This window comes from Cornus florida, unplaced genomic scaffold (genome assembly GCF_030987335.1).
Source record: "Cornus florida cultivar Cherokee Brave unplaced genomic scaffold, ASM3098733v1 CherokeeBrave_3.0.0_Hap2_Chr06, whole genome shotgun sequence".
Lineage (NCBI taxonomy): Eukaryota > Viridiplantae > Streptophyta > Magnoliopsida > Cornales > Cornaceae > Cornus > Cornus florida.
Window position 1 is genome coordinate 70,764,112 of NW_026775576.1, and position 23,447 is coordinate 70,787,558.

A 23,447-nucleotide genomic window follows, 5' to 3' on the forward strand; every position below is an offset into this window, starting at 1 on the left:
ATTTTAATCGAATTCGGTTCAAAAGAATAGTTACATTACACCAAATCATAACAAGATACGTAATGTATAAGGAGAGAGATTATTGAGAATAACATTTTTACATTGTCCACATTTTTTTCTTTTTTTCTTTTTTTCGTGGCATAAAATGGACACATTCCTTTATACCTGGTACGTCTTGAACCCTCACCTTCCACTAGACTACAAAGTGATCACAATGTCCATATTTTCACCAACTATAAAAGCCTTATACAGAGCATAACTTTTATACATAATTTATGAATTTACTAAATAGTTAAGGAACAACAAAACAAAATTGAAAAAGCTGCCACAACTATAGGCAAGAATGGAGAGGTACTGACAGTAACAAAGAGGAACAAGTTACCTCTTATTCTCTCTTTTCAAGCCCCATTAAATCAGGTTAAATTTTTTTTTGTTTATTTGCCACGGAAAAGATAAAATTGATGAATTGGGATCAGCTTGGCATGGGCTTGTTCTCCAGGAATGATCGGAAAAGAATGTAAGCTTGTCGGGGGCGATGAAGCGGAACCTCATGTCCTGCTCCAGTTACTGTAACAAGAGTCAGTCCTTTGTATACTTGGCTCCACCCACCAACCTTCATCACAAAACGAAACGAAGAAGAAATGATTTTCTAACCTGCTGAAGAAGAAACTAATGGTTGTCATAGCAATTTTACTGTAAAAGGTGAAGAAAAGTCGCAGCAAGAAGTAAAAACAAAAGAAATCCATGTCCTCGGTTTTAATTGTTAATTACAAGAAAGGGCATTGATAATTGTTGATTGTAAATATTATCGTTCTTTCGACTAACCTTTCCATTATCATACCACGGGTACCAGTTGGTAATAGTCGGAAGCTTCAAAGCATCAATGGAATATCGAGTTGCAGTCACAGGAACTACTGCATCAGTATCCCCACTGGAAAAAGAAAGTGTGTGTATATATATATATATATATATATATAGTTATTATTAGGATCAATTTTTTCCATCCTTGAGCATCTATACATGAATTAAGCCTGTGTTGATGCTGTGATAAGGTTCATGGGAGGACAGCATCTTTAACACGCACAACTTAAGATTTCAAACCAGTGTCTAGCCAGCCTAATTTCATAAATGACAGCAAAGATTGCACGCACCTATTTCATTTTCGACTATCAGTATCTTTTAATACTAAAACCCACACGAGTTGGAATGTATATAGATACAGAAAACCTGGTAAAATCAAACTTAAAAAACATGGGGAAGCTTTATGTCAGAAATTTAACAATTTCGATTTTAAGGAATTTTATAACTTCAAAGTGAAGGCAACTGGAAGTGTTAATTACCTATTCCTGTAAAGGGTTTCTAGATTTGATAGATGTATGAAATATTATGGGTTAAGTGCAAAAAAAACCCCTCTACCATAATTTCCTCTTAAAAGAATCCATATTAGACCAGGCCGATGAGTGTCTGTACGGATAAAGTAGTTTTACTGCCCTCGAGTTGAAGAAAGTAAGACCCACAACACCCTTTTGAGTCCCCTGAAAACGTAAAGTGAGCAAATGCATGCAATTTTGAAATCACAGTGATTGTAATTTCCAAAAATTAAAAACAGTGATTAATTATCAAAAATAATAATAATAAAGAAAGTGATCATCCTTGAAATTTATCATAATTACTATATGAACCAAATGCATTTTTTGTTGGAAAATTATCAGTTAGTTTAACTTTACAGTGGGTAAAAAAAAAAAAAAAAGAAGAAAAAAATCCACTTTACTGTAATAATCAAGAGGAATAAAGTTCTATTTTTTAATATATCTTTAATTTAGTTCAGAATTCATTAGTAATTAATTTTTTAACAGTTTTGTCATTACTTATTGAATATCTTAAATATATTAATGATCTTAATTGGATTATATTGAATTTGTAACTATTAGTATAAAATTTATGTGAAAAAATAAAAAAATCAAAAATAAAAGTTAATGGTCTTAAATTAATCGGAATGTTTAAAATTTTTAGACTCAGTCTGGTTAGATGAAAATTAGTAGTGGTTATATTCTATATTTGTTTAGCCTAATTTTTTTAATATTATTTCATTTATATTAGAGATGGTATTAATGTCTTTTTTGTGCAAACTGGGGGTAATTGCACCAAATTGATAGTATAGGAAGGTTTTATACCACACAAGGACTGTTTTGCACTATATGGATAATAGAGGGGTTTTTTTGCACTTAACCCAAGGGTAAAATAGGATTTTTGAATTTATTTTATGTCAATTTTGATCAAAAAGTGGTCAGAGAGACTTATTTGCACCTTTTTTAAATTTTATAGACTCAAATGGACATTTTCAAAAAGTAAGAACTATTTTCGCACAAACCCTATATATCAAAGGTTTTTTTACACTTAACCCAAATATTATTCATATAAGAGCGAATTGCAAAAAAAACCCAAATATTATTCATATAAGGGCGAATTGCAAAAAAATCCCTTTGACTATTACCCATTTGCAAGAAACCCCCTTGTGAATGTTTTTGGCAAGAAACCCCCTTCAACTATGAGGAGGGGGTGATTTAACTTACATCCGTTTAACAATCTTGTGAGACAATTTTTTCTGACCAAATTACTCTTACATATGTGTCAGTAGCTTCAGTTGGATCTTCACCCATGAAAAAAAATAATAATAAAAAAATTTAAAAAAATTAAAAAAAAAATTTGTGTCTTCTTTCTTACATTCTAAGAATTGTGTAAGAATAGAGAGACCAATATATAATAAAAAAAAATTGCTTACCCTTTTAACTAAAAATAAATATATATATATAAAATACACAGAAGGGGAGCTCCAAAAATCAACCACAAAGAGGAAGGAACGGCCCCGATAACTGATTGCCATTCAACCACAAAGCCACTACCTCACTCATGTTACCAACACGTGATGGAATAGAACCATTAAGTTTGTTTGTGCTCAAGTAAACAGTCTCCAAATGTGGAATTTGAAACAACGATTCTGGTATTGAACCCGAAACCAGATTATTATACAAGCTTATGTATTTTAGATTTTGCAAATTTCCGAGGGTTTCTGGTATTGGGCCAGTGAAGCTGTTGAGGGACAAATCCAAGTATTCAAGAGAAGTACAATTTCCCAAATTTGGTGGAATCCCACCAGAGAAATCATTGAGGATAAGGTCAATCAACTTCAAGTGGCTCAAATGAGAGATTTCCGGTCCTAATTGACCTGAAATTTAGAAATTAGATAGGTTTAAAGCAACCACAAGGTGGGTTTGGTCACATTGTACTCCAACCCATGAACAAGGAGTGGAATCAGAAGCATTCCAGCTTGATTTGATGGAAGGAGGTTTAAATGTCCAGTGCCTCACAAGTGACATTAGAGTTGTCCCATCAGAGCTCAAACCAGACCAACTCGGCAAGGAAATGGAAATTTATTTCAAGGAAAAGGTTCAGAGAGAGCAAATGAGACTTTTACCCAATATGGAAATTAGAAGAAAAAGTAATTCTTTGAAGACCCAACTGAAGCTACTGACCCAGGTGTAAGGGTAATTTGGTCAGAAAAAATTACCTCACAAGATAAACGAAAGTAAGTTAAATCACCCCCTCCTCATAGTTGAGGAGGGTTTCTTGCAAAAAAAAACATTCACAAGTGGGGTTTCTTGCAAATGGGTAATAGTCAAGGAGGGTTTCTTGTCGCCCTTCATATAATGGTAAGGTAATATCTTAATCAACCAGGAGAAAAATTAATGTTGAAGGCAATTTTTGAAGCTTGGAGCTAGATTATTAAAACTACAAAAGGTAATCAACTATGTATAAAATGATTAATTACTCCCAGTAATAGAATTTAGTTCATCCATTAGAACTCCAATAACTAGAATGCTGTCCATAAACAACTGCTGACTTAACATAAAAGAATCAAGTTTAAGGCCACTACATGAACTCAATCAAATTTTGCTAGCATAATGGAAATATAAAAAAGAAAAATGAGGGGTTTGCACCTGAATACCCAAATCCTGAGACCGGCAGATATCAGTTCTTGATAAATAGGAAGCATGGATAGTGGAGAATCCACCCAGTAGTAACCAACAATATCACTGCAAGGAAAAGAAATTCCATTCCGAATACAATCTATACAGAAAAAATTCTCCCAACTTTCAGAATGTGAAACTTACCTGCATGAATTCCATGAATAGGGAATCCCAGTTACATTGGCGTGGAATGCTTTCTGAACTTCCGGGAGATTAAAGTACTTTTTCGTATACCTCTCAGTGCACGGATCATATGCTCTGGACATCCATGGCTAAGTTTGAAAGCAGAGTGAGCTCAACTAAAACAAAACCATTGAACAACTTGTAGAAAATAAATCACATAAAGCAATGTTTAAACTACAGAAGGAAGAAGGAAGGGATATCAAGACTGGATATCCAATAGAAGATAGTTATACAATTATAACCTCCCTCTACCAATGACGAAAAAATTAGTCAGTGATTCTTTGGTGCATTACTTCAAGAATCAAATTAGGAAAATATCGTGAAATTTGGGAAGCTTGTAATAGAGAGAATAAAAAGGAAGTATTCAATGGAGAGGCTAGATGAAGTATTACTATAGTATAATTTAGAGATTATATAGAACAATTCAGGAACACTGCAAATAAGAAAAATGAGGGTGATAAAATTATGTAGATATGATTAGTGCAAAAGCTGTGTGTACTTAGGAACATGTTGGAATTCCCAGCATGACTGTCCTTAACAAAGAATTATAACAATAGCAAGTTCATCGCAAAAGATGATCAGAACTTGCAATTGCCCCTCCACCAAAAACTTTTTTATTTATTGCTTTTGTCTTTTTGGTAGGTCCGCAACCACAGCAACAAAAATGCTAATATTTTATTATTATTTTGAAGGATTTCAAGAGCTCCGTGAAACAAGAACTATTGAAATAGGTGATTTCCGTTTCTCTTTCCCTCTGCCCCTTCACATCATTACCACCCCAACTGAGTAGTATACCTTTATCAAAAGAGTGTCTGCAACTGCTGGTCGAAGCTTGAGTGGATTCAATGGTGTCTACTAATTTAAAGGGAACCATCACCTTATGGTCGGTAAGGTCACATGCATGCTGAAGGAAAGTGGAGAGAAGGAAGAAGAAAAAGAATGATGCGAGGATGGCCTAGATCCACTTATCAACTTTTGACATTGTGCAGTACCAAAAGGCACTTGAGACCTTTGGCATACTGCACATAACAACTAGCCCAAGAAACCAAACGTAATGAGCAGGCTCCAATCAGAGGTCAGTCAGCGTCTGAGTGGGACAAGCCTTAAAGATTGAGAAATTGCCATGGCAGATACATTGTTCTTTAATTCTGAAGAAGGTCCAAACTTGAATATGAAAGTGTTTCATCATGCGTTTACACAGATTTTATTGCATATAATCAGAAGAAGCACCAACTTTTGAAGATTAATTCCCAAGTCAAAGCATTCCCAAATTATTCCTCATACATCCACGAAGGCGGCATACTCTCTATTCCAAGCACACATAGCTTTTGCTAATTGCTATCCAAATTCTTTTTTTTTTTTTCTTCCTCCTAAATTGTCACCAAACTTCTTGCTGAACTCTAGCCTTACTAAATTCCCAACTTTTTCGCGATAACTTGTTCCAATTTTTCCCAAAGATGAAAATATACTCAATGCTAGAAATTTTTGAAATTGTGAGATTGGCATTACAAACAGATGATATGGTGGAACAGTTCCATATAACAAATACTGTGTTATGTCAGACTTCAGCCAACACAGCAAACTCTGGCTGCAGAATGCGGATCAGTTGGTGACTGTTTATTCCTTCTAACAAATTAATTAGCAATAGTTTAATAAACACTTACATAGTGACCCCTTAAATTGCGCCTTAGTGATGAAGTATCATTGCAAGGTTGTGTGAAAATGCTGTACGGATCGATTTTTCCCTGCTCTGCGTCCGCAAGCCTGAGAGCCTTAACGCAATCACTTGATGGGTGCATAGAGGATCCAAAGTCGCAGGCTGTTCGAAGCATTCTATAGGTGGAGCCAGAAATCAAACCATGGGTCCACCAGTACTCAAACGTGCCAATATAATCATGGTAATCATCGGTAACAGCATTACCCACCTTAACCGAAAAGAAAAAAAAAAAAAGGGTCACCATTGAATAAAGGTTTAGTTGCTCTTAAGCATTGAAAATGAAAGCATGTAATAGAAAATTATCATAACTCATACCAAGAAACCTTTGAAATTAATAATGGGATTCTTAATTCCTTTGTTTTTTTGGTAAATAATTTGAGACAATTGAGGAACATAATGACCTGAAACAAATAAAAGGAGGCAAATTGCACCCATCATCTCATGGAGTGATCTGTATTAATATATATACAAGAGTTAAAAGATGGAATGAAACTGAAGCACCTGCATAACTTTCTCCAGCAATATAAAAATCTCTATACTGGTATTGTGGATACCTTTCGAACCAATTGACAAGAAATGTATGTGCATCTTCAGCTGCGTACTCAGAACACCCATATCCCAAAAACATCCAGAGAAGTCAGAATTTGAGTAATTTAAGATAAAACAACATAATTAACACACACAACATATAAATTGACAAAAATTTAGTATTAATGATGGGCCTTTGCAAAATATTATGACACATTACCTGTTCTTTGGTCACCTCCCGTATATAATTCCGATGTTGTGTTTGTATAAGAAAAACCAACACCAGCTGGTGATTCGAGGAAAAGCAAATTTGCCACTGCCAACAAATGAGAAGGAAAAAAAAAAAAAAATTAAATCATAAACACACCATACATATTAAAAGAACACAACATTGGAATCAAAGAAAGACAAGTGCCTTATCAATTATTCACATACGATTGTTCCAAGCATAAGGATTCAAGTAAAGGGTCTTCCCATCAGAACGAATACGAAAAGGTCCAATCTCTTCGGCAGCTCCATAAGCTACAGATGAACAACCAGGCCCTCCATTGAGCCACAACAGGAGTGGCCTTGACTCGGGTCTACGGCTCTTCGGAGACTCAATCAGCCAGTAAAACAATGCCCTTCCAGCTTCCTGATGTACAGTCACATAACCCGAGTACTGAGCGAAACCGGCATTGCTTGGCTGCCCAGGCAATTTCGTGATCCTATCTCTCTCTTGGTCTCTAGTAGACACAGAATAACAAGGACCCAGAAAAAGAAATGACAAGCAAAGTACAGAGAACAATGAGCTACCCATGAATCAATCAAACAATTATAGGACTTTAAAATCAAACAAGGCCCAGAAACACTAATCCCAAAATATTTCTGGTACAGAGGAATAAATTATGAGATTGGCCATCAGAGATAGAGTTGTTGACATTTGTTTTGGTGATGAACCAATCAAACAACTAAAAATAAAACCAGACAATACTCAGAGACACAAATCCCAAAGAATTCGTCTATAACAGCCTAAACAATGAAATGAGACTGACTGGAGAATGAGGATCTAAAGAGAGAAAGTAAATAACAATTATTCAATCTATTAATTAAAAAAAAAATATAGGTTTCCAAAACAAAAATCCCAAAACATTTCTAGCTTTCCGAGGCATTTATCTTCAAAGACATAATAATGGGAAATGGCATTCATGGGTCATAGAACACAGTGTGTGTGAGTGGCTTACATTCACACACACTTTCTACAATTTGCTCCACAAGTAATTTTTGTAATTAGCTGTGATGAGGAGTGTATGAACTTTGAACTAAAAGCATAATCATTCAAGTTCATTTTTGTTTCTTTTGTGTTTTGTTTACCCACAACATCCACACAAGTTCTTTCTTCAAGTTTGCTTCTATCAGGCATTTGACCGAACAGTGACTGGCGCACATGGGTTCTGTTTTCTTTGACCACATTGATTAAAACTGGACCACGAGGAAGATCACAGATATTTTTCCGAGCTTGCTAATAATTAAGCACATAAAGAAAATAAAAATAAAAATAGAAAAGGACTGACACTTTTCAATTAGACCTTTGGAAGCTGATGAGAGAAAGTCAGACAGAAGAGAGTGACAGATGCGTTTAAAGCAGTGATGGAGCTTGGGTGGGGCTAACCCCAGCAATCCCAGCTCCGTGCGGTTGAGTCATGAGTGAGTCACTTGGTACAAGAGGACTAATTATTTTGAAGTTCATCCTAAAAATCCGAGAACTAAAAAAAAAATAGTTTATAATTTTTTTATTTTCAAGATTATATGTAATTTATGTAAAATAAAGTTAAAATTATATGATTTATAGTAGGATAAATTAAATTGGTCTCTCTTTAGGTAATTTATACACAGATAAATGGATTAGCGTTTGTTACTTTAATATTTTCTAAACTCGACTCGTTCAATGGCTTTTAGTAACTTTGAGTATGAAAAGTTGTTAATGTCCTCATTTTAAAATAATATATCATATTACATTTTGTATAAGGGAAGGTCAAAATTGTATTGATAATAGTAACTTTGTTTTAGATGAAGTATTAAATTATTAGACTTTCTTTAAAATTCAATATATATCAATAATTTTACTATTTGAAATTGGAAAAGAATTTTACGTTGTGAATTTATGTTTTGGGTTTTTTTATTTTTTATTTTTATTTCTTTGCTCCGGGATTTATCTTTTATGTTACTTTCTAATTGGTTAGATAAAAAAAAAATTTCTCTTTATTATCAATGAAGTTCTTGTATTTGTAGTTTGTATTTGCCATTAAAAAATAAAAAAAGTTATCCTGGTGTTAAAAATAGAAAATTTAGATATTGGATTCATCATTCTTGCCATTATCCCATATAGATGGAGATTATGCATAATATCATCATCCCACGAAAACTAATAACTCTTTCTTTTTTAATAGTATATTATTCATTAAATATAACCATACCAGATAAGTTTATTCTCTCTAATTTTATCGTATTATACTAATATTTTCATTACATATGTTAATTATTAATAGTATATCTTTTAGTGATTATCATTATCACGCCTTCATTAATTTTTTTATTATTATTTTTTTCTTAGAGCACGTGTATCTACCCCACAACTTACACCATTTAAATTAGGAGTCCAATTCAAAAGTGAAACCTCAGTAACTTACCTTCCGAATCTCTGCCAATACCGTTATGCCCCTGGAAACTCGCACGTTCATTGTTAACCTTATCTATCTTTTAACATAGCATCCGCGTTTATGCTTAAATGAATGTGTTATATTTGAGTTATTTTTAGCCCCAACACAAATATAGATATTGGATGACCAAGTGAATATGGCGAGAAAGAATAGGCCCAACTGCTATAAACCCATTTATACATCATATTCAAGGGTTTGACTCAACATTTGGTTCAAATAAAGACAAATCACTTGGTTCAAGGATTTGGTTCAAATCACTTCCCTAGCAATGTTTACATGATCTTGTCTTCATTCCTACTGATGCTGAAATTCAGTCTTGCTTCCTAACTCTCAATAAAGATAAACCCCCCGGGTCGGATGGGTTTAATGTTCACTTCTTCCAGAAGGCTTGGCCTATTGTGAGAAATAGCATTATTGCAGGCATCAAATCATTCTTCCTTAGTGGGAATCTCCTTAAAAAGATTAACAATTCCTATATAGCCTTGGTTCCTAAAGTACCTAATCCATCATCGCTTAATGATTTTCGCCCTATTTCTTGCTAAACTGATTGCTAACAGGCTCAAGAAAGTTTTACCTTTTATCATTGATCCATGTCAAAACGCATTTGTAAAAGGTAGGCATATTGGGGATAGGGTACTACTCACTCAGGAATTGTTTCATGGCTATCACAGACACCTTACCCCTCACAGATGTGCCATCAAAGTTGACTTAATGAAGGCTTTTGATTCTGTTGGCTGGGACTTCCTAATTGATTCACTCACCCTCTTTGCCTTTCTATGCACATTTGTGAAATGGGTGAAAGCCTGTATAACCTCCCCATCTTTTATTATCTCTATTAATCGTGAATTTCATGGGCATTTTCCAGGGGTGAAGGGGTTGAGGCAAGGGAATCCCATCTCACTCCTACTATTTGTGGTTGCCATAGAAGTGTTTACGTCTATCACAAAAAAAATTCATTGCTGATAACCACTCCTTTAAGTTTCACTCAAGATGCAGGAACTTGGCTATCTCTCATCTCATCTTCGCTGATGATCTCCTCTTATTCTCTTATGGGGACCTGACCTCAATTGGTACTCTCAAGCAGACTCTTGATCATTTTTCTAAGCTCTCTGGACTATGTATTAACCATTCGAAGAGTAACTTCTTTGTGTCCGGGGTCAACAATGCACTCACCAATGAAACTGAGACACTGCTGGGATTTTCATGTGGAGATTTGCCTATGAATTACCTTGGTGTTCCCCTAATTTCATCATCAATTAGGGCAGCTGATTGCAGACCATTAGTGGAGAAGGTTACTAGAAGAATCACTCATTGGTCATCGTCCTTTCTTTCCTATGTGGGCAGAATACAATTCATCCAATCGGTACTCTACAGCATGGTTATCTACTGGCTAAGCATCTTCATTCTGCCTAAGTCAATCATTTCTGAGATTAATGGGCTTCTAAGGAATTTTCTATGGAAAGGGAACGAGCTCTCTTACATTGGCGCTAAAATTGCTTGGCACGTTGTATGCCAACCCAAAAAACTGTGGGGGCCTGGGGTTTTGAAATCTAGAGATCTCAAACACTGCTGCTGGACTTAAACACATATGGAATGTTATTTCAGAGCGCAGGGACAGTCTATGGGCTCAATGGGTAAGGATACAACTTATACGTGAAAGATGTATTTGGAAAATGAATCCTCCTCAAGTATGTTCAAGCAACTTGAAGAAACACTTGCAGCTTAGAGGTATTGCCCGCTCAATGATAAGGACGAAGGTAGGTGACGGTAACAGAATCTTTTTTTTTTTCTGAGAGGATAACTGGCTTCATCTAGCCAACCCTGATCTAATTCAGAACATGCCTATTTTGCCGAGCACTTCCCGGATCTCCTTCAGATTAATAATCCCTCTTCAGCATCTGACACTAGCATATGGATTCCTTCACCTTCGGGTGACTTCTCCCTCAAGCACACTATTGGCTGGCTTGCGCCCCACCATCAACCAAGGCACTGGCAGTATCTTGTTTGGAAACCATTTTCCATTCCTCGATGCAAATTTACTCTGTGGCTAGCTATACAAAACCGCGCTTTCAACATATGACAGAAGATGTATGCAAATCCTTCGCTAGGTCTAGACTTTGCCTACTTTGCCAATCTACTCTGTTAGTTGCTTTAGACATAGCTATTCTAGGGTTTATAGAATATTAGTGTCTTTATTCAACTGTTGAATGGGCCTCTTTGGTTTGTCTATTTGGTGGCTGTCTTAGGCCTCTGTTTTTTGGGCTCTGTACCTTGTAATTTTATCATTTCAATACAATTAATTACCTTTCGAGGAGAGAGAGAGAGAGAGCAGAAAAAAAAAAAAAAAAAACATTTGGTTCAAGTCAGATCATTAAACAATGTCCACATGCAACTGGACCCTATGACATTAATGGAGTGGACTGTCCAAAACTTGCAACTTGCAAGCACTCATTTTATTGCTCCGTTTTGTTAAAGAATTATGTCTAATTTCACTTTAAAATTATTTTCCTGTATTAAAACGCAACACTATTATATTAAAAAAAAAAAAACATATTATTATTTTTATATTATATTTTATATTTTAGCAGTTTGTTTTTTTATGCAATATCATTATTTTTATATTCTCTCTATGGAAGATGTTGGCTTCTTTTTAGAGTGAAACAATCCTTTCATATATTTGCAATCAGGACATGTTTAGTACGTCTTTTTATTTTTGTCAGGTATTGTAATTATGAACAATGAAAAAATTTGGTAAAAAAAAAAATTTATTTTGTACCATGTTGAAACGTTTCTGGAATAGTGGCCAAAAATTGAAACATCAAATTGATATTTTTTCACGTTTCTGTAATGTAACAACAATACTTTAATGAACAGTGGCCTCAAAATAAATATTAAAAAACTCTGAAATGGTCTTTTTAAACTAGCCATAATATTTTTAAAACTTGTAATATTTTTTACCAACGCATGTTTTTTCTTTAATTTTTTTTTTTGCAACAAATAGACATTACAAAATATGTTTTCAATTACTATTCAAAACAACATATGTACAATAAAACACTTATTTTATTTCAGGTTAAAACAAAATGTTTTTCATTTCCCTACCAATTTTTTTACAGCCAAATGGATGCACAAATAAAAAAATTAAAAAAAAAAAAAGTCACATATGTCTATAAGTAGTATTTTTTTTTTAGGGAATTTATGAGTCTACAAAATTATTGGAAGAAATATAATGAAAGACAAGGTTATATTTAAACAATACATATATATTCTAACCCTTTTAAATTATGTATTTTATCAAATAAAATTATTCAACTTTAATCAGTCAAAAGTGTCTACTAATTATCATTGCTTGACAAAGACTTTACTCTTAAAAAATAAAGTATTTATGAAATAGTTTTCATAGAATAATACATTATCTCAATAATGTTTCTCCATTAAAGTTAAAGTAATAAACTTTTGACTCTTGGGCATTGGAGTAGCCCACAAATTTATTGATTTGATTTATTTATTTATTTATTTATTTTTCCTTAGCTACATTATGTTGCCATTTGTCAATGGACAATGCTATTAATTAATCCTTTTTTGTAATAAAGAAATTTCTTTTTGACCATCAAAATATCTCATTTAACCCATTTTGGGTGACACTGTAATTAAATTATATGGACCATAAAATTATAATATTTGCAATAGTATCTACTATGACGACAATAATAATTTAAGTACTGGTGAAGAAAAGCATAGAAGGAACCGGAGGATGCCGACAAGCAATGGAAAAGATTCGAAACGTCAGCCCTAATTTCCGTTTCACGTGCTTGTTGGGCCACTCCTGAAAGTGATCATTCGCACGTGTCGAGTTTGGCTCTAACACGTACTCCAAAGATATTGTCATTTGCATCACACTTGTGAGATAAGTCTTTTGAATTTCCGTATTCCATAAAAGCCCACACTCTTATGCATAAATTACTCCACCTTACTGTGGGTAGAAGAATTTCAACCTAAAAAATATTAGAGGTTAGATTAGTAGATATAAATAGTTAAATCCTAACATGTAAAAATTTACAAGAAATATTAATTTACTGTATGATCAAGACAACTGTATTTGACACAAAGACGAGTGAGGTAAAAAAAATAAAAGAGGAGGTGAGTTTCATTTATTTATTTATTTATTATTATTATTATTTTTATTTTTATACTAATTTAACCAAATCAATATCAACAGGTGGATTGAAAGGTGGGTGGATAAGAGAGTAGAGATGAATGAACGGCAGTCTCTTAGGGTCTGTTTGCAGTTTGTAGTGTGGTGTGGTGTGGTGTGGTGCTCTAGTTTAGAACAGGAGTAGTGTTTTGTAATGTGATGTTTTGAAATGAGAACAAAACATGTTTGGCGCGTTATAATTGCTTTGAAAATTTTGGAACAAAAATATGGTAAAACATGTTTGGCAATGTGTTTCGTTCTAAGAATTATGAGAACAAAACATATTTGGCAAAGTTAAAGTGTAACTAAAATCAATAAAAAAATATTATTAAATATGTTTGGTATGTTTTTAAATAATGTTTTAATCAATACATTTTTTATAACTTTATTAAATATAAAGTAAAAATTAATTATTGCATTATTTTTATATACAATTAATATAACATTTAATATATATATATATATATATATATATATATATTGTTAAAAATTCTTCTTAATTTATTATAAAAACCAATAAAATATATTCTAAATTTTAAAACCTATTAATGTTGCATATTATTTTGACAGCATTATTTCAATATCGAATTGAAATAAACTTTCAATATATCATGAAATTGTATATATTACAGACATTAGTTTTATAAATATTACATCATTTTTCAACATGCACAATAAAAGTGAGTACAAAATAAAATTAAACTAATATATTACACCATTTATCAACAGTCACAATAATCAACAACAACAACAATATGAAAAATAACATAAAGAATATAGTTATAGGAAGACAACAACAACAATCATAAATAATGTAAGTTAGAGCAGTTGTCCATCTCCCCATTGAAAAAGAGTGAAAAGATGTGACACCTTTGGTAAGAGAAAAGTGCAAATTTTTTTTTTTTTTTTTTTTCTAAACTTTATTATTTTATTTGGCAAAACTGATAAAAATAATTATGTCACTTTCAAATTATATATAGTAGTCGCTATTCTCTTGAACCTTCCCTTCCCAAATATTTTGGAGGAATGAAAAATGGTTGGTCAAGAGCGTTTCCTTTCCCCGTACTCTTCTTTTTGTCAAACTAAGGAGACTTATTTCATCTCGTTTGTAGTTTATGCACTGAAGGAGAGATGAGAGATAAAAAAGAGGAGGGGTGGGGTAAGTTTTTATTGTTTAATAGAGAGAAAAGGAAGATGGGAGGAGGGATGAAACTTTTGAGAGCATCTTCAATTTATTGCTATACGTGCTGTCATTTCTGAAATATAACAGGAGATGATAAAAATGGATTATCCAATGCAATATTATATGGGCTATTGGGGGGGGGGGGGGGGACTGAAAGAAAGATGGGGGAGGGACTGAAAGAAAGATGGGTGTTGATTTTTTGAACAATCTGAAATGATATATACATATATTTAAAAAAAAAAATCGTAAAAAATTTCACCAAATAGGATTTAGTTTGCAAAACAAGAATTACAGACCTTGATTAGTTGATTTAGAAAAAAAATTGAAACAAAACCCATACGTACAAGTTAGCAGTTGCAAAGAGAGAGGGGGTAAGCTTGAGAGTTGAGAGACAACGGCTGAAGCTTGCGAACGGCTAACCCGAACTAGAACAGCGGGCGATGGAAACTAAAAGACATAAGTTTTGAACTTCTGATTCTTGTGGATTTTGTAGTTTGCACTTACAAAGAGAGAGGGGGGGCAATTTCAGAGTTGAGAACGAGAATAGAGATGGAGGCGATTAGGGAGGCTGAAATGATTTGCCCTGATTCCCAAATATATATATATATTTTTAATAATAATATAATCTAATATATGTAATATACATATATATATAATATATATAAATTTTCGAAAAAGAAAAAAAAAATTATATAAAAAAAATTTATATAATAATATAATCAAATATATAAATTTATACATGCATATATATATATATATATATATATATATATATATTGGTCATTTTTTGACCAGACATTTTAGATTTTTTATTCTTTTTAATTAAGTTTAATTTTAATTTCCTTCTAATGTGTACAACTTGACTTGGAATGTACATAATATTAACATTACTGAAACAAATATGAATGATGAGAATTGTAATTGAAAAAGAATAGTGATTGTGTCAAAAAATAGCATTTTGCATAAAATGCATCATTGAAGCAAAATTGCTAAAATGTAACATTTTTACACTATAGCACTGTCAAAATATAGATTTGGCATCTGAATATAGCATTTTAGCATTGGAGATGCTCTGAGAATCCAACATTTTGCTTCCGTTCAAATTGAAAATAAATAAATAAAGAAGAGATATTGAGTATTTGTTGGATAAAAAAGAAAGAAAAAATTTTATTTCCTCAGGGGCCGTTTGACATGCAATATGTTTTAGGTATTATATTTTTTGTCAATACTAAAATAACCGTTCTGTAGTAGGAGTGTTTTAGGTAAAAAATCAGAACCATGTTTGTAACGAAAATTTGTTTTGGGAAATTCAAAATTTTGTTTTACTTCCTCCGTTATTGTACCAAAACACACAACATCACCATTTTGGTGATATAAGTTTGGACCAAAAAATTTGATATGTTATGAATTATTTCAAATTAATATCAACTGTCCCAAGCACATGATATGGGCCAAATTTGAAAACCAATATTAAAAACATAATATCATAACACATTTCAAATAGACCCTTAATGTTCCATTTTGTTGGAAGGATGAAAAATGGATGAAAGGGAGAGGGTTAATTACTTACAAAATCACTTGTTGAAATTCTCTCACACATATAATAAGGCATAGAAAATAAAAGAGTAAGAGAGTTTTTATTTTTTATTATACCAATATACCTTTATTATACGTGTGAGAGAATTTCGGTAGATTTAACACGAATCAATTTCATTGATGGTATGTTGATAGGTGGAGCATTGAATTAGGATCTTGAAATTAAAATTAGAATTGAACGAAATTTAGTTCAGACTTTAAATTAAATTTCTTTCGCAAAAAGTTAAGAAGAATAATATTTGCACCGATTTATTGCAGTGAATTACCTAGCCGAATGTTTCTTATTGGTTATTTATGCACAATACATGTAAATGAAGGACCCCATTTATTTATTTATGCATAAGTGGATTAATTAAAAGAAATAGGTCCGTCAATTTACTACAACAAATCGCATAAAATAAATAAGTGAGGTCCTCCACTTACATGTATTGTGCATAAATAATCAATACAAAATATTTTGTTAGGTAATTCACTGTAACAAATCGGTACAAGTATCGTTACTCAAAAGTTAATTCTATAAATTCCAAAGCCATCAAGAAAAAAGTAGTCCGGCAAGGCATCACCAATGAAAATCATAATTTTAAAGTTTCTCTTACTTCACGAGAAAGACTTTCCTGAATAGATGATACCACATCATCAATGTTATCAACGAATTATATCATGTCACGTAAGAAAAAATACATTTGTTTAATGGATCATATCATTACTTGTCACTATTCAATTGATTTGTAATACCTTGTCATCAAAATAACACGAGCATTTGTCTTAATTATGTATATTTCTCCCACTTTACATGTGAAGATGCTCTCATTTTTAACCAAAATCTTCAAACAAGCTGTAATAAACCACTTTTTAAAATGTTGCCATACCAAGCAAAGAGCCCTCACTTGTTTTTGGCATGAAATAATCATTTATTGTTCTTTTTTTCGATATGTTTTTATAAACTCATCTACAGAAGAAAAAACAAATTTCTTTAGTTGAAAACTGTTATTGTAATCAAATTAGCTTGAACAAAAGCTGCTTTCTTTTCCAAGAGATTTTCAACGTTAAGAAAATTGCCGTCACTAGTTAAGCTTTGCACTCAACCCTTTTTTTCCCATCACGCTCTCTTAATATATACACACAAATATATTATTAATTTATTTTGTTTTTGGAAAATAACTTTATTACAAAAGAGTTGACCCATGAGAGGATAGGATCTCCACAGCACAAAAACTTTAAATTGTTAGTCACTGTCAGTTAGCTCAACATTGCTATCTTCATTTTGAAATTCAATTCAGTTATCAATTGTCGATACCGTATTTGTTTTGGAAATATAAAGAAGATTTTGCAACAAACTGGAATTCAAATGTCTATATTATTTCATCTAGTTTGTTTCCACGTAAAATAAAAAAATAATTTTTTTCAATTTGCTTCGACGTAAAATAAAAAATATTTTTTTTCAGTAAAATTTTATTTCTATTTTTCGGTATTCGGCAAAGGTCTAGTTTGAGGTCAAATCCATCGAGTAATGCGTGTAAAATAACTTGCCGAATATTGATGAGTAAATTATTTTTGTTAAATTTTAATATATTTTTTTCCTCGTAAATTTTTAAAATAATCTAACACCAAAAAATAAAAAATATTTTATATCTAAACAAACAAGCCTTAATAAAAATGAATTATTTCATTCATAGGGTGATTGATGGACGCTTGCCCATTTATTAAAAAACTTAAGTTATTAGGTAATGTTACATACCCACTCATTTATAACTCTTTCACTTTCCATCTAAATCCGATGTGGGACAAGTACCCCTTGTAACATTCTCCTCCACCCGAACTTACAACGCCCTTGTTGTGATTGGGTCACCCTGCCTACTCAGGTGAGCTCACCCGGATGCTTCCTGGCTGGACGGTTACCCATTTATCTAAAAACTTAAACTATTGAGCAATACTTCATACCCACTAATTTATACATCTTTCACCTTCCATCTGCATCAGATGTGAGATAACAAGGGCGGTTTTAGGGCGCACTTAAGCCCACCCAAAAAATAATAATAATAATAATAATAATAATAAAATAAAACAAAATAAAATAAAAAATTTACAATAGGAAATTATAGCACCCACCCCCTAAAAAATAAAAATCATTTTACCATTGGCAATTTTAGATCAGTCCCAAAAACAAAAAGTATTACAAATGTTAGTACACCCAAAAAAAAAAATATTAATCTACCCCACTAATAATTCCTCAATCGGCCATTAATAACTACCCTTGTAACCCTTACCCTCGGGCGGGTGTTGGCGTAAAAATGAAGCCCAATGCTAAACTGGCAAAATAGACTGTGAACCGCGTGTGAACTGACGCGCTCCTTAAATTGTAAAATACATGTCCAAATCAAGGGTATTTGCGGAATGGTATCGAGGACTACTCCATGAAGTCAAAAGCAAAAGTTGAAAAAAAAAAGCTATTGAGGACTCAAATCAATAAAAGTTGTACACGCGTGATGCGCGTGATCACCTTTCGTGATAGTGAGGGAAATAAAGAAGAAGAAGAAAAAAAAAAAAAAAAAAAGTAAGAACTTATTAATTTTTGGTTCAAAATTTTAAAAATACAAAAATATATATAAAATTGGACAATGATGTATTGTCCTTTTAATAAGATGCATATAAGTAATATTACCAGGACAATGCTTACTATCAGTGGGTAGGTTAGCTATAGTAATTGTTGCTGTGCTTAAATCACAAATTCAGTCTTAATTATAAAAGTAATTAATGTGGATAATAATTTTTTTTTGGTAATAAATTCAATCATCCTTTCTGATTTTTTTTTAATCATTTTTTTTAATTATTATTACTGTGTTTATTTATAATGGAACCACATCAACTATTAATATAAATGACTTACTTCCCAATAAATAGATAAGCATGGTTCATGTTGCTATTCTTGCATAGGTGGAGGATGTAATTGTGGCTAAAATGGTAATTACTTAAGGTCAAACAAAATAAAATTAAAAATAAATTAAAGGATAAAACTTGCTTAAAAAACAAAAAAGAGGCATGATGGGCTGGGAAGTTCAGCAAGTTAAGTAGCACACCCAACAAAATTGACCCCGTTTAATTGAAGAAATACATGCTAAGAAGCAACAAGACTCTTGCAAAGGTGTGACCCAGTGTTTAAAATTATTTTTTATTATTATAAATATTTTATCAACGCATCTCAGACAAACGAAAACTACAAAACAATAGAAAACTCACCATCAAAAGCTACATACACAGTGACGGAGCTAGGATTTTAAGTGAGGATGCACGCTGATAAAAAAAAAAAAAAACAATACAGATTGTGTGTGTGTGTATATATATATATAACAACTATAAAATTTAAAAGAGAAAGGAAAAAAAAATTATTAAAATATAAAAGAAAAGAAAAATGAGAGATCTTTAAAAGGAAATAGTTGAAAAGTTTCAATTGAGGAAGAAAAATTTAACTTTTTCTACTAAAGAAATTTAAGTAATGTGAAGAATAAAAGAGAAAATAAAGAAAAAATAAAAATATAATTTTAGGAACTAAAAATTTGAGGGGGGGCACTATATAATTTTTTTTTACATATATGGAAATTTTTTTTAAAATTACCACATATATTATAGGTTGCTGACCAACTCAGGGGGGCACGTGCCCCCCCTAGGCCTTCTTTGGCTCCGTCCCTGTACACACGGGCAATAAGCAGCTCAACACTTGAGGGCTTGACAAACGCATTATTGGTCTTATATAAAACAAACACGTGATGGTCTTAGAAACAATGTTATGAACATATATAAAAGTATTCAATCTTTTAACCTCTTATTCTAAAATTTGACATTAAACACTTGATAATATATAATGTAACTGTCTTAGCTATTTATCCAAAAGTAGTGATATTTATACCGATTTATTGTAGTGTTTTATCGAACCGAATGCTTCTAATTAGTTATTTATGTACAATACAAGTAAGTGAAGGGACACACTCCCTTATTTATTGCATAAATGACCAATAAAAAAATGTAAGTTTGAAAATTCAGTGCAACAAATCGGTGCAAAAATCATTTTCCTTATCGCAATTACTCTTAACAAGTTGTCTTTTTTAGCCAAGCTAAAGTCAAACGCGTTTAACAAGTTAATATGATACATTTTCATTGGACGCAAGAATGAAGTGGAATGTGAATGGAATGAAATTGAAATGGAATGAGAACGAAAATGAAATGGAGTATGAAATGATGTAGGAATGAAATGATAATGTAATGTCTTGGATTTTTTGATTTTTTTTATATTTATTTTTTGTACCTCGTTTTGCGTGCCCTGAGTGCCATTTAGGTAATTTTTTGAACCGAGGGTTTTAGAAATTTATTTGAAATTAATTTAAGTCAATTAGAGTTGACAGGATCATTTTTAGAATTTTTCGGAAGTTGGGATGATTTCCGGGCTTAGGAACTTCTCTCGGTTTTGCCTTTATGCGTTGAGGGGTGATGTGATCATTTCACCTGCACACACACACACACACACACATATATATATATATATATTCATTGAGTAGATATTTTGTGGAATATGAAGGGGAAGAATTGTTTAAGTGAGTGACTTAAAGGTAATTTTGTTTAAAGTAAGAACTAACCTAAGCTTGACACTTGGCTCATTGTGAGGCATGGGAAGAAATGCAAGACAAGCCAATTCACCCCTCATCTTCCTCATTTCGGTAATCATCTCTCTCTTTCTCTTTCTCTTTCTCTATATTCACACATATCTACACACATGTCTTCCATGAGAAAAGCTTGGATTTGAGGGGTTTAGGGTAGAAGAGAGTTTTGTTCTACATGGCAAGGGCTTCCATTTAAAACCAATCTTGCATGGGCTAAGAGGATTCCGAAATTAAGTGTGGCGACCTTGTGGGCGGGTGTGTGTGAGTGTGTGCAGGGGGCACCAATAGGCTACCACACTAGGCGAGCTACATGTGCACAATCCCACACTGTCTGGGTGTGGATGGGGCAAGTGCTATATGTAGATTCAACACCCTTTTATGACACAACGCGTTTTAAAGCCGTGATGGCCGTGAACCCATCAGAACTTTGTAGTTAAACATGCTTAACTTGAAGTAGTACCAGGATGGGTGACCCCCTTGGAAGTCTCTGGTCTGGGTGAGCCAAAAGCGGATAATATTGTGTCTGGCCAGGGTGCAGACGTTACAAAGGGTATCAGAGCCTGACCCAGCCGGAAGTGTGGCCAACGAGGACGTTGGGCCCCAAAGGGGGGGTGATTGTGGCGACCTTGTGGGCTGGTGTGTGTGAGCGTGTGCAGGGGGCACCAGTAGGTTACCACACTGGGAGAGCTACAGGTGCACAATCCCACATCGTCTGGGTGTTGATGGGGCAAGTGCTATATGTAGATTCAACACCCTTCTATGACATAACGCGTTTTAAAGCGTGATGGCCGTGAACCCATCAGAACTCTGTAGTTAAACGTGCTTAACTTGGAGTAGTACCAGGATAGGTGACCCCCTGGGAAGTCTCTGGTCTGAGTGAGCCAAAAGCGGACAATATTGTGTCTGGCCAGGGTGAGGGTCATTACATTAGGGCTTGACTAAGGCCTTGTTTGGCTAGCACTTGAGGTAGGGGTTTCTTAATACTCTAGACTTTGCCTTTTATTGAGAAATCTTTACTTAATTATTCATTTGTTCCATATTGAATGCAAGCTTATGAACAACAATTATATAGTTGAAGATGATGTAATGAAGGCATGCTAATGTATAGAATTTGAATATACCTTATGTGATAAGTGTTATGATAAATTCTAAATGTTGGCATTATTGTGTGATGATATGGAAATTATTATGAGTATGTTTGTGATTGATATATAGACAATGCTATACTTGTATTCATTTTGCGGAAGGATGCCATACTTGTATTTGGTTTATTGAAAATGTCATGTTATGATTATATTATAAAGAATGTCATGGTTATATCATTGTTACTATTTTGATGAAAATAGAGTCAAATGATGAGATTAGTGCACATGCATGGCATGGCGGGAAAAAGGGAAATGAGAAAGGATTGAAAATGTTTTTATTTTTTTTTATTATTATTTTTTTTAATAAAACGGAACCAGATTTCGCGAGTCCGATGCTAACTTGACCTAGAGGGAGCGCATGCCGGTTAGGACGCATAAAGTTGATTACTAGGCCCTAAATGGTCGTCGGTTTAGAGGCCAGGGATAACTAATCAATTTCGCCTCGGTAAAGTCAGTTAGTGGTTTTCAAATTGTGAGTTCAAAGTCGGTAAAAACCAAGTTCAGGGCCGGTAGAGGCCAAGTTTGGAGTCGGTTAAGACCAAGGTTAGGAAATTATAGGGCATTGCATTACATTATATGCATACTTGTATTGAAATGCCTAAATACTATTGTTGAGATGGATTAGTGAATTAAATGCTATGAAAACCCCAAGTATGATTCCGGTTTTCCTTTATCCCGTATGTGTGATGTGTGGCTCAAAGGAGTCCAAAGTTGTCGCCTTAGTCATCTTCTATTGAGCCTCCATACTCACCAATTACTTTTAAAAATTTCAGGTCATGACAACGATGTGGTTAATGACGAACCCTCACATACGTAGTTAGGGTTTACGGAAGCTTACTTTTGTTATTTTTGTATCAAATGTATAGTTGATGTAAATCTTTGTAAATCATTGTAATTATGACCGGAAGGGTCTAAACTTGTATTTTTATTCCATCGGACTATGTTTTAATGTAAATGATGTAACTCAAAGGTTTTAAATGGATGTCTTGCTTTCATTTTCCATACATATGCATATTTTACTATATGAGTATTTAAATTGATGTATTAATTTCATTATCTTGTATTTATGCATGTTCGTGTTAGGACAAGGGCATTGAGGTCACAATGACCAAAATGAAGTTTGGGAGTTAGTTTTAGGGACAAAAGGGGCAAGAGCCCTATTTTATAGGAAGCCACAAGCGCTCGAATGAGGGGTTCAAATGTTCGTCTGACATTGGGGCTTGTCACTGCGCGCGCAAGGGGCCGCTGAAGATGTCCTATGAGCGCTCGTAGGACACCTCACAAGCGCTTGTGGTAAGGGCTTGGGCACTTTATATTTGAAGGTTTTTTTATTGTCCCTAGCTTTAATGTATGGGTCCCACGGGGTATTTGAGAGGCTTGGATCACTGTGGCCTAGCCGGGAAACGAGCGGAGTGGCCGGAAATGACATTTTTACTGGACCCCCGGGTTTGGGTAGTTACAGATAACCACCATTATAATTGGTGATGGTGGAAGGCAACGACAATGATGATGGGGAGAAGG

General features: G+C 33.4%; 1 protein-coding gene across 2 annotated transcripts; it reads right to left on the reverse strand.

Moving 5' to 3' along the window:
• Positions 1 to 244: 244 nt before the first annotated feature.
• LOC132311945 (serine carboxypeptidase-like 27) lies at positions 245 to 7,807 on the reverse strand. Of its 2 annotated transcripts, XM_059810118.1 has the most exons (9): positions 6,892 to 7,804; positions 6,677 to 6,772; positions 6,430 to 6,522; positions 6,244 to 6,329; positions 5,876 to 6,136; positions 4,173 to 4,300; positions 3,999 to 4,094; positions 826 to 931; positions 245 to 613 (listed from the first exon to the last, which is right to left on the reverse strand). In XM_059810118.1, exons 1-9 carry the CDS (start codon positions 7,253 to 7,255, stop codon positions 473 to 475), a joined length of 1,371 nt encoding a protein of 456 aa, XP_059666101.1. In that variant the 5' UTR covers positions 7,256 to 7,804; the 3' UTR covers positions 245 to 472. The 2 variants fall into 2 exon arrangements, with proteins under 2 accessions (XP_059666101.1, XP_059666102.1); XM_059810119.1 differs by lacking the exon at positions 826 to 931 and having other exon boundaries at positions 6,892 to 7,807.
• Between the last annotated feature and the right edge of the window lie 15,640 nt (positions 7,808 to 23,447).

What these genes read in the sequence shown, in the direction of transcription:
- LOC132311945 (XM_059810118.1), bottom strand. Translation starts at nt 7,255, where the DNA reads ATGGGTAGCTCATTGTTCTCTGTACTTTGCTTGTCATTTCTTTTTCTG. An exon ending in TTAATTTCAAAGGTTTCTTG is followed by an intron (nt 6,137 to 6,243) that starts GTATGAGTTATG and finishes TTTTCGGTTAAG; the next exon opens with GTGGGTAATGCTGTTACCGA. An exon ending in GCAATTTAAGGGGTCACTAT is followed by an intron (nt 4,301 to 5,875) that starts GTAAGTGTTTAT and finishes TTTCAAACTTAG; the next exon opens with CCATGGATGTCCAGAGCATA.